This window comes from Centruroides sculpturatus, unplaced genomic scaffold, assembly GCF_000671375.1.
Source record: "Centruroides sculpturatus isolate CEXI.00-Female unplaced genomic scaffold, Cexi_2.0 scaffold899, whole genome shotgun sequence".
NCBI lineage: Eukaryota > Metazoa > Arthropoda > Arachnida > Scorpiones > Buthidae > Centruroides > Centruroides sculpturatus.
In genome coordinates, this window is record NW_019385098.1 from 266101 (window position 1) to 280273 (window position 14173).

At 32.9% G+C, this 14173-nt stretch overlaps 1 protein-coding gene across 1 annotated transcript; it reads left to right on the forward strand.

Moving 5' to 3' along the window:
• Positions 1-456: 456 nt before the first annotated feature.
• On the forward strand, positions 457-7054 carry LOC111634652 (torsin-1A-like). Its single transcript, XM_023379486.1, has 5 exons — positions 457-777; positions 3447-3712; positions 5312-5487; positions 5850-5974; positions 6046-7054. The coding sequence occupies exons 1-5, from the start codon at positions 579-581 to the stop codon at positions 6300-6302; spliced, it is 1023 nt and encodes a 340-aa protein (XP_023235254.1). The 5' UTR covers positions 457-578; the 3' UTR covers positions 6303-7054.
• Positions 7055-14173: the final 7119 nt, after the last annotated feature.

A 14173-nucleotide genomic window follows, 5' to 3' on the forward strand; every position in this document is an offset into this window, starting at 1 on the left:
GCTCTACTGTAAATATTTTTTTGTGTTTAACTTTTGGGGTGCATATTAAAACAGAATGAAGAATAGGCGACAACATTTTGATGTTGCCGAAAGTAAAAACCATTAAATCTGTAAATGTTTATTTCTGGAACGGAAAACTCTCGTAATAACATCTTCTGGCGGGAAAACTGACAGCGACAGGTTAATAGAGAGGTTGCGGCCGACATTTTCAACGCCATTGTCAAACTTCTAGGCTCTCAGGAAGGCGGCGCTGAACGTCCGACGTACGCGTTGAAAACGTCGGCCGCAACCTCTCTATTATAAAATGAGGACATTTTGTATTAATGCTATTGTGTACAGAAAACATATTTATTCTTAATATTACCACATTTAATTTGCTTTCTAAGTAAAGAAAATATGGCGCTTTTTAATTTAAAAAATTCTTTCATTCGGTTAGTAATAGTTGGCAACACTGTTGGTAGCATTACTTCCATCACGTGGTTTGTCAAGTTCGTGTTTACGTTTACTGTTTAACGATTGATAGATGGAGGAGAAAACGTTCGATTAGTGACACGTTACGTTTCGTTTTTAACGCGAAAATGAACTTGACGAATGTGATAACGTGTATTTTTCTTCTATGTCATTTGTTTTTTGCGTGTAATTGCATCGAACCAGTGTCTACCGTCGGTTATTTGAGTGCCGCCGTTGGAGTGTCAAGTATTTATGCTGGTTGGAACTTTCTTAAATGCAATATATACGAATGTTGCAGTAAAGAGTGGATAAAACCCAATTTCTTAAGTAAGTTATGCTTTTTAAATTAATCAGAGTATCCATTTGTATTAATTATTGTTACCTTATGTACAGGGTGGCTATACCCTTTATAAATTGTTTCCTTTCTCCATGTTTTCTGGCCATCATCATCATCCAGGATGGAAGGTGATGGCCAGAAAACATGGAGAAAGGAGTAATTGTTGTATGGAGTTTGAATATTCTCTTTCGTGTAAATGTCAAATACTTATTTTTGAGGAAACACCGTATTGGATTCGCATCTTACCTGCACCTACTGAGTTTCTTAGTAACCTTTAACTGAAGTATGGTGAGTATGTCTGGGCCACTTTTCTATTTAACCGTCCATACGCATTATTCCCAAATGCCGATTATGTTTGTCGAAGAATTATGGTAAATGTTTAAATGAGAGCTTTAATGTGATCGGTGGCAGAAATGAAGGAAGTACCGTGGGGACTTAAATTTTAATTCTTTTTTTGTGTCGACGGGTTTATTCATTTGAACTTTAAAAGTCGGTCTGTCGAACCATCTGCGGTATGATTGCCGCTCGTTAATAAAAGGTAGCAATTGTCCTTTACCCGAACGGGTCCGGTGCGACCGTAAAGGTCAAATTTTGGGGTGGTGCAAAGCCTTTTCGGAATGCAGAAGGCTTTATGCCATCCCAAAATTTGACCTGCCGCAATAAACTTTATTTGATTGATTAGAAGCCGTAGAATAGGGGAGAAACCATTTTAATTATTGTCGGTTAAAATCCGCGACTTAAAAATGGAGGCCGGCCCACATCTAGAATTGCAAGTAAATTGCCTGCTTTGAAATATGAAATTTCTGTTTCGTGTTATAATCGAAATGATGTCGGACAAAGAAAATTTTATATTCACTCCCAATTGTAATATTACAAAAATATCTGTTATTATAGAAGACAATTTACAATATAAGATATTGATATTATTTGCCAAGTAATTGTTGCGTATGAAGTGGAATTATATATTGAAATAGTTTTAGAAATTATATTTGGTACAATTAATTAAATTACTGGAACAAAGAACAAGTATTATCATGTTTTAAACAAAAGTTGTTTTGATACCAAAACCCATTTATTTAGAATGGTTTTGGTAATGAAACATGTAGCTGTGTTATAGTTAATTGCTTTTATCTCCTATTGTAATGAATTATTTTAAAATTTATTATAAATGTAAACTTTTATATCATTTAAGAAAATTACTAATGATGAAAGAGATGACTACTAATGGAACACACAAAAGTAATTTTTAGACATTAAAAACTCTGCTAAACACAAACTGTGAAATCTGAATGCATTTGACAGTTGAATTCATTAACTTTGTGCGTCCACTTTATATGGGTCTTTATCTAACGTTAGAGAGGTTGTGGCCGACGTTTTCAATGCGAAAACGTGTATGTTAGACGTTCAGTGCTGCCTTCTTGTAAGTCTAGAAGTTTGATAATGGCATTTGGAACATCGAGCATGATTCCGCCGACGTTCCAAATACCGTTGTCAAACTTCTAGGCTTACAGGAAGGCGGCGCTGAATGTCCGACGTAAACGTTTCTGTGTTGAAAACGTTGGCCGCAATCTCTGTTATCAACTTTGTCATAAGTTTTCATGGAGGATCATTAATTTTGAAATAAATTTAATATATAATTGTACTCATTGATAAGTTTAAAAATTGTTTTAAAATTAAAAGAAACAGTTTATTTTAATAGAAACTCAATTGTTTTCTATTAAATGAACCAAAAAAAAGGTTAATTGAACTAAATGTAACTTAGAACAAAACTGAAAAGTTTAAGATGGGAACAAAAAATTTGTCCAAGGGTTGGAAGGAGACTGTATCTGTGTGTTTCTTTTGTACTAACATTATTTAATAAAATAATACAATTAAATATATATCAGGGTTGACTGATAAATAGGCTAAGATATTCTATCACAATATTCTTCAAAGTGTTGATATAGAAAAATGTGACCCCTGTCATTTTGTGGCTGCTAGTGTTGAGTCTGTATCTACAAAGTCTTAAGTTCCATCATTGTGTAGCAGTTGAATTGAACACAATCTTCATTCCGTACAAAGCAGCGATTGGTGATTGAATTTTCAGCATTAGGATACTTGCAAAGAAAGAAACAATCTATTTAGTAAAATATTGTGAAACTCAAGACATTAAACTTCATAGTTAAACTGGAAAGAACTAACTTTCTCGTGAGTGTGATTTTGTGTTATGCACACACAATTTAAGATGCTTAAGAGCTCAAAGTTACGGTCGACTCTTCATTCCCCTCACGGCACGAGTTAATATCATTGGACTTCCGATTGTCCCCAAAATTAAAGGCATCGTTGAAAGATGGGTGACAAAGTTAGCTGCCATACAAATGCAGACGTGCACAGAATACAAAAATCGAATATTTAGAATAATGCAAGACTATAAATGGTCGTTGATAAATTTAGATTTATTTTCAATCAGTTTGACATTTAAGTTAAATGAATTTGCTGATTTAAAATTGATTGTTTGATACATATACTTGGACGCATGATTGGTTATTATTGAGGCATTGCCTCTTTGGAAAGAAAAACAGAAGAGTTGTAAAATATTTTTTTTAAATGTCAAGAAATAACCTTGTTAAATTATTTTATTTTTTGCAGATTTCATACAATATGAAATTTTCTTTTGCAGACATGAGCAATGCATTCAATTCCATGCTACACGGACAGCCCCTGGTAAAGCAGGTGGTCCTTCCGTCCCTGAATGGCCACTTCAAGAACAGGGATCCGAAGAAGGCGCTGGTCCTGTCCTTCCACGGCTGGGCAGGCACGGGGAAAAATTTTGTCAGCAAACTGGTGGCAGAGAATCTGTTCACCAAGGGAATGAAGAGTGGTTACGTTCATTTGTTCATAGCCACCAAACACTTTCCATTTCCTAAGAAACTAGACCAGTACAAGGTAAGTTTCGTACCATAAACGTGATATTGAATGTTGTTCTAACAAGGATGATTATGACATGGTCCTTAGAAATTCTGATAGAAACATTGATTTGAACTTTTATTGAACAAAGTGTGCTTTTTAACTTGTATGACTAATATAAAATACAGATCTTTCCACAATCTAGTAAACAAGTGGAAATCATTGTATATCTTTACCGTAATATCGGTAGTTCGTTACAAACACATTATTTGGAAATCAAGATTTTACCAGTTCTAGAATCATGTAAATGTTGCTAAGTAATATGTACTGAATTCATTCTAATAAAAAGTACTATAAATTTTTTGTCTTGCAGCTGCACTGTTAGAATTAATGACATATAAAAGTAGTGCATTGAAATTTGTAACAGTTTGTCTCTTGATGAAAGTACTGTGCATTTATTATAGTTCATATACATTTCTGTTCTAGCTACTGGTGGTCTATGTTTGGGTTTCACTTGTATGGTAGGTACCGTACGTGTCAAAATCGGAACAGGTATAGGCCAAAATCACTATAACCTAACAGCAAATATCACCTTTTCCACAGATTTCAAATTATACAGACTTGGAGTCGCTATTGTAGGTGCAAATTGTTCAATGGTACAAATGCAAGGAGCGTGTTCAATTATTGTAGCTTTGCCAAATGTGATGATATGGGACATAACTGGCATTGCAATTGGTGCAAAACACAGACTCAATCTTGATTTCTGTTGTTGCTGCTGCTGCACCAATTTCCAGAAGTGTGCAAATGCTGCATTAAAGCATTTCAGTTATCTATGATTTGTACTTTATCGCCATAAAATTTCAGGTTATATTACAAAGGTAATCCGAAAAGTAAGGTCTCTTATTTTTTTAGAAATACAAAGAAATGTTTATTTTCAATAATGTTTACATCATTTAAAGCTTGACCATTTATATATTTTTCTACATAATTCCATTTTGGTCGATGCATTTTTGTAGGCGCTGTGACAGCTTTTGTATGCCCATGTCATGTTTATCCAATTGAAATTCGTTGCCAATTGATGGAAGTCTACGGCGAGTCGAGCATGGATGTTAAAATATCCACAAGTGGAGGGGAGTTTGCAGCTGGTCGTACTGAAATTCACAATGAAGAAAGACCATCAATTTCTGACGAGACAGTTACAAAAGTTGAGCAAACCCTTCATAAAAATCAGTAGATCACTCTAGATGATCTCAGCATTTTGGTTCCTGGGTTTTCCCCGAAGCATTATTCATAGGATTTTAACGGAAAAGTTTCAATATCAGGTGGTGTGTGCAAGATGGGTCCCATGACATGGCAGTGAGTTGGTATGACATGGGCATACAAAAACTGTCGCAGCACCTACAAAAATGCACAGACCGAAATAGCAATTATGTAGAAAAATAGATAAATGTTCAAGCTTTAAAATGATGTAAACAATATTGAAAATAAATTTTTCTTTGTATTTCTAAAAAAATAGGAGACCTTTTGGGATTACTCTCGTATATAGAATTAAAATTAGGAAGTGATTTCAAAAAGTAGTTTTCAGAAAATGCAAAAGTATCTCACTGGCATATGTTTTTGTTTTTTATTTTTGCATAGCAAGAACTACAGAAGAAGATAGAGAATTCTGTAAAGTCATGCCAGACCTCACTGTTCATTTTCGACGAGATGGACAAGATGCCGCCTGGACTGATTGATGCCCTGAAACCCTACATCGACTACTACCACGATGTGGATGGCGTAAATTATAACAGGGCAATTTATATTTTTCTGAGGTGTGTTTAATTTTTTTTCATGGGAAAAAAGGGTGGAATTTTCAATGCAATCTGTCAGTAATTGTTGTGCAGTATACAGAAACAATTTTGTGGCAAAATACCTTACATTCCTGGAACTTACAGAATAATTGCCAAATCTTGTTGTTAGTTTTCTTGAGTAATTTTTACCATAAAAGGCTTTCTCTATGAATAAATTGCCTTTCCAGCACATCTTTGAAGCAAATTGTTCCAAATTTTCTTGGAAAAATTTCCCTCAAATGCTCTCAATGGCAAAAATGAGTTTCTAGTAATGAAATTTTGAAGATTGCTGAAGTTATTTATTTTGTTTACAGAATTTCTATAAAAATTTCTTACATTTTCAGTAATATGGGCAGCAAGGCAATTAACAACTTGATGTATAAATTTTGGAAGGATGGAAAAGACAGGAATGACATCACCATGAAAGACATGGAACCTCTTATCATCAAAGGTGTTTTCAATGAAGAAGGTAAGTTTTTGTCTTTGAGTTTTCAAAGTTGCTTCATTGATAAATATTGTTATGATACTGTTGTACAACAGGTGGCTTTTACAAGAGCGAAATCATCGAGAGGCATCTGATCGACGCCCACGTTCCCTTCCTTCCCCTAGAAAAGAATCACGTGAAGATGTGCATCAGGGACGACCTGGTGTCGAAGGGCCTGGAAGTCGATCCCGAATTTGTGGACCGTGTGGCGGACGAACTGGACTACTATCCGGAAGAGGCGAAGATCTTCTCTGTGTCGGGGTGCAAGAGGATAAGTCAGAAGGTCGACGTGATGAAGGCGGATGAATTTTGATCGTCCAAATTCAAACCAATTTTGACTTATTTAAGAAATTTAATTCTTTCAAAAATGGCACATGGTTTCTCCTAAGAAAGAATTCCCACAAATCTATGTAAAGAAATTGCTTCTTACACCAGTGTTTTTTTGTTAAAGAAAAATACCCAACTGATATGAACACATCTTTTACTAAACTGTTAAACGTAAATGCACGTGTTATCATAATTTGAAATTTTGTGTGAAATTAATCGTGTTGCAGCTCAGAAAATCAAAGTGGCACATCTTCGAATTAATTAGTCGTAGAATTACTGCAAAACAAAAATTGTATGTATGTAAAAATCACGAGTAGAGACTATAATTTCCATAAAGTTTACATTTCGACCATTGAATTCAACAGATTTGTCTCTCTAATTTGCAGGAAATGTTTTCACGTGAGACTTGCTTCACACATCTCAATTGATCTCGATTGACAAACTAACCTGCCAAGGTTCCACACAATCACGGGCAATGAGTACCTTGCAGTTCTGGGGGACTCCCCAAAAGAAAGCTTTCTAAAACTTTTTTACATCACTGTCTTTTGATGTGTAAAGTGGAAACAAGCCTTATTTTATTAGTAGTAAAGATTTTTACAAAAAATGCTCTGCCAAGCAGCCAGAAGATCCCCAATATCATGAATCGACTACCACGTAAACAGTGAAAAAAACTTATCCAACTGTATCTATTTTAATACAAATTAAGATGTCTGGAAATAAATATAATTAATTATAAAATGTTGTTCCATTTATTTGTTCCTGTGCAGTATAAATTAATCCAAAAAACATTTGTTTCCCGTTTTTTCTACATGTATCAATGCCTTTAAACTATTGCTAGCAAAGTGTGAAATGTGTAGTGTTATTGAATCATTTGCTTATAGAACAAAAAGGTTTTCGACTAATTAAAGGACAGAAAACAAAATTCTAAATTCTCGCTCTAGGTGTGTAATTTGCTACTTTTTAATCCGAAGTGTGTCGATCCGTATAAAATTACTCTTACATATTCTATCTCCAGTTTCCGACAACAGATGGCAATATATGCCAGGCTAAAACTACAATCGAAACAGATCGATCGTATTTGCTCTTCGACCGCCATATTTGTTAGTCCTGTCGAATGATCAAACTTCGCCTAGCGCAGTCAAGAAGTTTTTAATTTAAAAACTTTACCCGAGAAGAAGCCTTATCCATTTACGATTCGTTCCCAGACTTTGTCATTTAAAAGTCGATTTTCGTAAATTATATAAAAATGGGGACGTAAATTTACGTACAATCAATCCGGGGTGAAGGCTGATATCGTTCGGCAATTGAGTAACAATGTAAACACCAGTGTAGTGTAATGGCGCGTGCTGTAAACAATGACCTCCGAAGGCAAGAATACTGGTGACGAAGAACAATGTTAATATAATGGAAATCTTTATCCCTCGATATACTATGATTTAAACATCAAGAGCTGCCTATTTTAATTACGGAAAAATAATAATTATATACTGTCCTCTCCTGTCTTTCCCTTGTATATTTGGAAACAATACAACAAAATTTACCTGAGTGTAATGCATATACCATACAAATCTATTGGAAATTTGGCTAAACAAAAAAATGAGTTAAGAGTCTATTCATTTCTATAATTGATGAAAACACAAGAAATATAACGATGATTATTGATTATTGTGTTTAAAGAAAGATGTAAAGACTATAATTAACATTCACCTTAAGTTCAATGATATTTGGTAGGATTTCTTATGGCAAACACTGCGTAGATTTTCAATCATACCCGATTATACAAACTGACGGGCCTAACATTTAAATAAAATTTTACTAGATTTGCAAAAATTGGAACTTAAACTATAAAACAACAAATAATACAACAGAAAAGAGGTCATTTAGATTATAAATACTACATTCATCGATCGATTCGGGGATATTTTTACCGTAACGAGACAGATGTTACGGCAAAAATAACACAAGAGTTGTCAGCTTACCTCCAATTAACTGGGCAAATTTGACAAGCAAAAACACAATGCCATCTCTGTTTATAGGTATGTTAATACGTAAACGCGTCACACTACTTTCGCTTCTATTAGATTAACGTAAGAATAATTACTTCTAGATAAAACTTTGGACGGTTTGCACTAATTTTAACTTAACTCGACACCTTTTAAAATATTCTAACGTAACTCCAATCAGTTTTCCCACACTTTTCCAAGCTATTAATCACGCCAGTGTCGACACTTTGCGGGTTTCGCCCCCGGGTAACTTTACCGAAGTCGATTTATGGTTATTAACTTTCCGCCACACGTGTTATTTAGCTTAAGGTTATTTTAGAAATTTTCCACTCGGAAGACCCCTCTCGAAATGATGAAGCGAAACGACAACTTTCTGTCTGCTTATTTTTTTGATTTTTAATCAGACTTGTATTAATTCAAGTTTAAAACACAAGTTTCTAGTGTAGTAAGGTTGAATTAATACTTTAAAAATTGGCAATTCTGAGAGGAAATTTCACTTCTAAGCGAGTACAAACTTGTGTGTTCTGGCACAGAATGGTTTTTCGTGGTATACTGCTAAAATATATTAATTTTGTGCATCTGTAAGGGTATTAATGTTTCGTAAAGTAAATATTCTGCATCTAATCCGTTTTCGTAAAGTATTAATCCGGATTATGTTCCGTATTACGTGTTATTTTTCGCTCGAAGAGTTCGGAAAATGCTGTTTGCCGACAGTTATAGATCAAATTTTTGAAAGAACCAATAACCCGATATTACTCGAGATTGAAATCCTGTTCGACCGGAAACTAAGCTCTCTTTTCGATATTTGGAAAGGCGAATTTTCCTTTTTTCTCCCCGTTCTCTGCCAGTTTATAATTTGGTCATCTTAACTTCCATTAACTTCTTATTGATTGTTTAAACAATAATGCGCTGGTAAAATTGATAAAGTTTCTGTGTAAACGTACGACTTTTTCGTTTGTCTCCACCCGAAATTTATATCAAACAAAGAGAATTTAACGATTGGAAGGAAGTAGTGTCGTAAAAATCGTGTGAATTGCCCCAGCGACCACTCCTATTCATTAGGGAGAAGGCTGGTCAATTACTGTAAGTTCGATATCTATCATTAGTGGGCCTCTCCCAGTGTTTCTGAACGGTGTAGAGCGATAAAAACAGCCAGTTTAGAAATCTTCAAAACATTTTTATTTATTGGGCAGTACTTTTACATGTAACTAAGGCGACTAAAAGCGATAATGAATGGGCTTGAAACGTTGCTATAGTAATTTTCTATAAAACAATTTTCCATTTAAACGACGGACATTTTCTTCTTCTGCTATATAACAAGTAGCTTAAAAATTTCAAGTACGTGGACAGAATCTATTTAACTAAAAGTTAGCGTGGCAGACAGTTCTTTGGAAGTTTAATCGACGGAACCTGTTGTAATGATGGATCACGTATAAACAAACAAGAATTTCCTTTCTTAAATGGAACGTATACCCGTTTGTGGTTCTTTAATATCACTTTGGGGAGGGGGACTTTACGCTTCCTTTTTCGTCGTTAAACATTTCTTTGATTTGCTAAAAATTATTTTAAAATACTGATATGATGGAAGAGAGTGATTCCTGCCTTCTGATGTTTTAGTTGTTTCCATTTAACGAAGTAGTCTACGGTGTCTTGGCCCATCCTAAACTGCTTAAGAGTTGGTGTGGAGCGGGTTTACAATGTCTTAGTTTAACTTGATAATGGCAGTCCATAAAACTTAGTTTTCTACAAGTTAATTTGTTACACAATTAAATTAACTTGCACAGCATTTAATGGGGCCATCTCACGCCCATTAACTATCCAAAAAGGAGAAGCGGTGTAGGTAAAATGCTTCCGCTTATCCAATATTCAGTTTTAAAATTTGACAATCTAACAAGACAACGTTTTACAGAGTTATTTTGTTAATATATATTAGTCATATAATTTAAATTTACCTTTACAAAAATTCTAACTCAGATGGCCCCCTCACAATTTCAATTCTAAGACACATATCTGAAAGAAAATATTACGCCATTAGATTTCAACAATACAAATTCAAATTCTTCAATACTATTTTGTAATGTAACCATGCACTTCTGCTCTAAACAAATGCAGATAACTAGTACTAACAATATGCAATGAAATGACTTTTTTGTAGTAATAATTCTCTTGTTGATTTGTGATATGATTAACAATTTACAATTATTATTATACAAACATACATTCTGATGAAAACACAAATATCACAGTTGGAAAAATAAGTAACTATGCATTGATAAAATTTCAATGAGATGAAATAGAATTTGATGGATTCTAAATCTAAATAAAAGAAAATAAAAAAAGGAAGTTTTACTTTTAAATTACTCTGTCATCAAAATAATTCTGTTTTAAAACTATTATTTCCATTGATTAGTATGGAAATAACAAAAAAATATCTAACTATAGAATGTCAAAAATATCAAATATGGAAGGTGTATACATCTGCCCAACTAATTGCTCCAATTATTGCAATTTTAAGCAACCATTGGTTAACATACTTAACTATATTTATGTGAAATAAATCTATAATAATAATAATAATAATATTAATAAGCCGTATTAAACTGGCAGTTGTGCATTTTTTTTCTTTTGTATGATTAACAAAACATAAGATATTAACATGAATTTTGTGTTACAGCAATTTTTATCTGGAACTAGAGCATCCTGCAAATCTATCTTGCGATCTTTTACCATTTTAACAAACTTATTGAGGGTGGAAAACCTTATTCTTACTACTAAAGCAGATAAAGTTTAGTCTAATCAAGTATAATTCAATTTACAAAAACAATTTAACAGAATTATTGACATCTATAACTATATACAAAAGAAATGCACATTCTATAGTTAAATTACATGGCATCATCTACACAGAATTTCGTGTAGAAACAAATAATAATAATAAAAATTGACATAAATAACAAGAAAAATTTTGAATCTCATTTGTAAACATTCTTTACAGTATTATCATTCATTTATAACATTTTTTTTTTATTATAAACTTGCTGTAGGGCTTGAACTGGATGTGGATGTGGCCGAAGTAACTTCATTAAGAAATCATTCAAATCTCTGCAGATATGGAAATTCATCATAATCTCTCTCCCTAGAGGGGGAAAAACCACAAAAATATATCTTATCTAGTAAAAATATCATAATGTAATGAATATCTTACTATTAATAGTGATTTAATAGGCGAGTTTCAAGTTCATACATAATGCAAAACTTTAAAAATATTTAAAAAAAAAAATACATGTGAAGTTTGAAAAAGTTAGAATGACACATCATTTAAAATTAAGTGAAAATTAGATTCTGTTTCCAGGAATTTTTCTAAGTAATAAATTTAGTGTGTGAAAATATTTGGGATTAGTTTCGACATTGATATTAAAATTTAGAAAATTGAACCTTTACATATAATGTAATAATTGGAAAAAATCCTCCATTAATTGGGTGTATAGTTTAAGGAGAATGTGAAAAGTACAGTACATTGTACATGATAAGGAGAATGGAAATAAAGGCATTGTCTATGTGGACTTTTTAGTAGTATTAGTGGTATACAAGATAGTTTTACTAGTACAGTGGAACCTCGGTATACGACCTTAATCCGTTCCTGGTGTTTGGACTTATACCAAATAGGACGTATACCAAACCAACCTTTTCCATAAGAAGTAATGTAAAAATGATTAATCCATTCTCATGTAAAAAAAAAAATGGCTGGCTTTAAACACCTCGCTTTCCTCGCTAGTTCCTGCTTGATTTTTCATGAAATCAGCATGTTTCCTTTTAGCTTTCTCGCAAATAATTTCTTCTGATACGCTGTCGCCAGCGCACCGTTTTTCACTTATCCAAAGCAAAAGCAATTTCTCGACACGATCTAATGTCTTCGATCTCTGTTTAGAAATTGATTTAACCCCTTTCGCAACGTTAGCAGATTTAATAATGTCTTTATTTTTCACGATTGTCGATATCGTCGTTCTCGGAATACGGTATGCAACAGTTAAATCTCGAACACGCGTGCCACCTTCATATTTCTCAACAATCTCTTTTTTCAGTTCCATTGTCATTTTTTTATTTTTCTGTTGCCTTTTTGCAATTCATGATTAATAAAAATAATAAAATGTTACTTACAAATTAAAATCAGAGAAAATTTAACAAAGTTATAAACCGTGGCATCGCGAACGTCTAATCTGGTCTAGTACACCGATAGTGCTACTTGTTCATAGATGGCGCTTATAATTGAATTAAGTCGTATACCGAGCAAAATTTGTTTCGTCCAAACAGGACGTATTCCGAATTGGACGTATTCTAAAGTAGACGTATACCGAGGTTCCACTGTATTAGTGTTTGTTCTATAAGCCTATTTACTAGTCTTGTGAATAAATCGTCAGTTAAAAAATTACTGTAAATATTTTCTAAGTCATTTTTTCAATGTCAGGGATATATGAACTATTCTGCATGTAATTAAACATGGCTGTACAAGTAATTAATGGATAACTGCTTTGTTATATATAAAAACAATTTCATTACATTAAACATTATTTCTTGAAAGAAGAGTAAAATATAGCCATTAGTAGTGCTGCAAATGTTTATTAAACCTCATCTGAACTGAACTGTTTAAACATTTCTGACATGATAGAACTACTAACATTACACAGGGTCCACCAAAAATAAAATTGCAATAATTTAAAGTGGTATCAATGCTAACTATTATCTAAGAATATTGTAAGGTACATTGGAAAACTGTCCAAGTTTCACATTTGCCAAGTGCATTTTCTCAACGTACACACCTCACATCACACGTGCCATGTGAAATGAGTCCAACCAATACTGAAATTCTTCATATGCTTGCCACAGCATATCCATTGTCACTCCTATCACAGTAGCCACAATTCTACAGCTCCTGTAGATTACTTCTGTTAAAAGACAAGTGATTCTAACTCTGCAAACTGCAGAATGCAAAATGTCTTCTCTATTGCAGAGTTGCCATTTTCATATACTACACTACCTATTAGTAGTAGACAACAAGTCATTCAAATGCAGATGGGAGACGAAACTTTGACAATTACTCTATTGATTGGTGAAAGCTACATAATATTTAGCATAATTACAGTAATTTAAAATGGCAGCATTCATTTTGGAAGACCCTGTATTTTAGTTATATTTGAGTCAATCATTTAACAATATTTGTACACCAACATAGTTGCATTTTTGTACTGTCTTCATTCATTCGTTAAAGTGTTATTTTTTTATCTGCATTTCAAGTATTTTAATAGTTTCCTGCCTAAAATATTTGAGATATGTGGATAAGAAAGTGAACTAAAAAAATACAAGTAATGGTAGAATGCAATTTTGAATGAATGGTTCAAATTTAGAATGCAAATGGTTGAATGAAATCGAAAAATCATTTAATATTAAAAATATGTGGCTAATGAAAAGCTTATTTAACAAAAGTTCAAATTTGAAAGAAACAAAAGTTTATGAGAGATTACTGGATATTGTCATCATTATTCTAAGATTATTGAATTATTCACAAGCTAAGTGTCATTAAAAAATTGGAATTTTTGCTTTGATATCTTTACAAGATTTTCTCGCAAATAAATTCTATCTTTGTGGATTTTAAATTCAGATTATTGTATTAGGATTGGTATTCAAAATATTTGTAATTTGATTTGATTAAATTACATAAATACAGGATATTATATAGGAAATATATAAGAATATAGGATATAAAAGAAAGGTAAAAGAATATGATAAATATATTACTATTTTTTGCATTATTCCTTATATCTTACTTTACATTTAATTATTAAAAATTAAATTCAGG

What these genes read in the sequence shown, in the direction of transcription:
- LOC111634652 (XM_023379486.1), top strand. Translation starts at nt 579, where the DNA reads ATGAACTTGACGAATGTGATAACGTGTATTTTTCTTCTATGTCATTTG. An exon ending in AGAAACTAGACCAGTACAAG is followed by an intron (nt 3,713 to 5,311) that starts GTAAGTTTCGTA and finishes ATTTTTGCATAG; the next exon opens with CAAGAACTACAGAAGAAGAT. An exon ending in AGGTGTTTTCAATGAAGAAG is followed by an intron (nt 5,975 to 6,045) that starts GTAAGTTTTTGT and finishes GTTGTACAACAG; the next exon opens with GTGGCTTTTACAAGAGCGAA.